We start from the raw sequence: 2086 nt of genomic DNA, 5'->3' as shown, positions 1-2086 counted from the left end.
ATTTCATTTCAGTTAGTTGAAGTTGCTTGCTCAGCATGACTTTCTTTGTTGTAGTTCTTCCCATAAGCTCTCTCCTTCCATAGAGTTGTAACTTCTTCAAACGTCAAACCTTTAGTCTCTGGCATGTAGAAGATCACAAAACCAATAGCAACAACAGACACAACCAAGATAACCATGAAACTCTGACCAAGTCCAATAGCATCAACAACAGAAAGGAAGCTAGTAGACATTATGACACTGCAAATCCAATTAACAGTGGCAGACATTCCACCACACATACCTCTATACTCTTCAGGATAAATCTCAGAGTTAACAGTCCAAGGTATCGGACCCATTCCAGGTGCAAAGAAAGCAATATACAAGGCCAATCCGAAAACAGCAAGCCAACCAAACAAGTGATTTGTGTTACCCTGTCCAATAATATAACATGCTGCAGACAGAAGTGTCAATGCTCCAACGACACCTGATAAACTAGCAAGAGCAAGCTTTTTCCTCCCCAAATGATCGACAAGGTAAATACCAAGAACCGTTCCTGCAGCATTCATACCAGAGACAAAAAGTGAAAGAAAGAGAGCCGCTTGATTGGATTTGAATCCAGCCATCTGAATGATTGTAGGACTGTAATACATCACAATGCTGATACCAGCAAACTGTTGAAATGCTTGAAGTCCAGCACCACAAATGAATGCCAGTCTGATTTCTTTAAACTTGAAAACATCAGTGTATTGAACTTTCACTTGTCTCTTGCTTTCTTTCTCCAAGTTATCTTCCAAAATTTGGATCTCGTCTTCCAATCTAGGCGATGAGTATATCTTAGAAAGTACAAGAGTGGCTTCTTCTTTCCTATTCTTCATGTAAAGCCATCTAGGGGATTCAGGGAGAAAAGACATGAGAAGAAGTTGAACAACAGCAGGGGTACCAGCAAGAGCAAGCATCCATCGCCATGTCCCAGGAACTCTTGTCAAACCATAATTGACAACAAAAGAAAGAAACTGTCCACCAGTAACCATAAGTGTATTAGCACTAACTAATCCACCTCTAATTTCAGTTGGAGATGCTTCAGCTATATAAACAGGTGCAGTAACAGATGCCATACCCACACCCAAACCAACAAGTAACCGACCCGCTATTATTACATATGGATTTGGGGCTGCTGCCATTATAAGTGATCCAACTATGAAGTTTATGTCTGCAATAATAGTTGCTGTTTTACGCCCCCAAGCATCGTTAATCACACCCCCCATGGCAGCACCGAATATTGCCCCCAACAACGCCATCCCAACAATTAACTCTTGAATAAAGCTACTATTCCTCACCATCTCAAAATCCTCTTTTATATACAAAAGTGCACCAGATATCACACCTGCATTAATTATATATGAATTGAATCTCAGTGTACTAGTAGTCCAAATTTTAAACTTACTTTGAGACCCAGTTACATACCTGTATCGTAGCCAAATAGAAGACCACCAATTCCGGCGGCAAATGTGGTTCCAAGAATGTAAGGGTTTTGGAACATGGAAATTTTGCGATCAGGATGCATCTCGAGGTAACCGGAGCTTCCTGCTTGCATGGTAATTGGCATTCCCACCACCATTGTGGCTGTTTGAATTGAAGATGAAATAATAAGGAAAGATTATAACGAATGAAGGAGTTGTTGTTGGATTTGAAAGGGAGAAGGTGTTATATATATATACATATATATATATATAGAAGAGCTAAATATAGGGATCTAGATAGTTCTAGTTCTGATATTTTCTTAACCATAATAGCGATACGAGGCTTCAAATCTCACAAAAGGAAAGAAAAAGGCGGCATTGTTAATAGTTAGTTGTTAGTTGTTATATCTCTCCCGCCAAGTATCGCAACATTGCTTTCCTTCCTATTTTTGACTTAACTTCCTCAATATCTCCTCCTTTCTAGGCTCATGTGCTTCAAAAACTTTGTTTTTATATAATTTAACGATTTCAGATATTTATTTTCGTAACTAACTAACTAACTACTTATCATCTCAAATATAACATCTTTACAAACTTTTATCGTCTTAGCTACTAATGATATGTATATATATCTTTCAAACTTTATA

General features: G+C 38.3%; 1 protein-coding gene across 1 annotated transcript; it reads right to left on the bottom strand.

Annotated features, from left to right (window-relative positions):
- Nucleotides 1-8: 8 nt before the first annotated feature.
- Nucleotides 9-1653, bottom strand: LOC101490337 (inositol transporter 1-like). The gene is made up of 2 exons (XM_004509458.3): nt 1444-1653; nt 9-1363 (listed from the first exon to the last, which is right to left on the bottom strand). Exons 1-2 carry the CDS (start codon nt 1595-1597, stop codon nt 9-11), a joined length of 1509 nt encoding a protein of 502 aa, XP_004509515.1. The 5' UTR covers nt 1598-1653.
- Nucleotides 1654-2086: the final 433 nt, after the last annotated feature.

This window comes from Cicer arietinum, unplaced genomic scaffold (genome assembly GCF_000331145.2).
Source record: "Cicer arietinum cultivar CDC Frontier isolate Library 1 unplaced genomic scaffold, Cicar.CDCFrontier_v2.0 Ca_scaffold_6281_v2.0, whole genome shotgun sequence".
In the NCBI taxonomy this organism is placed as follows: domain Eukaryota; kingdom Viridiplantae; phylum Streptophyta; class Magnoliopsida; order Fabales; family Fabaceae; genus Cicer; species Cicer arietinum.
This window is presented reverse-complemented; position numbering and strand designations above follow the sequence as displayed.

Coding starts and splice junctions, on each gene's coding strand:
- LOC101490337 (XM_004509458.3), bottom strand. CDS start 1,597: ATGGTGGTGGGAATGCCAATTACCATGCAAGCAGGAAGCTCCGGTTAC. Junction 1,364..1,443: donor TCTATTTGGCTACGATACAG/GTATGTAACTGG, acceptor TAATTAATGCAG/GTGTGATATCTGGTGCACTT.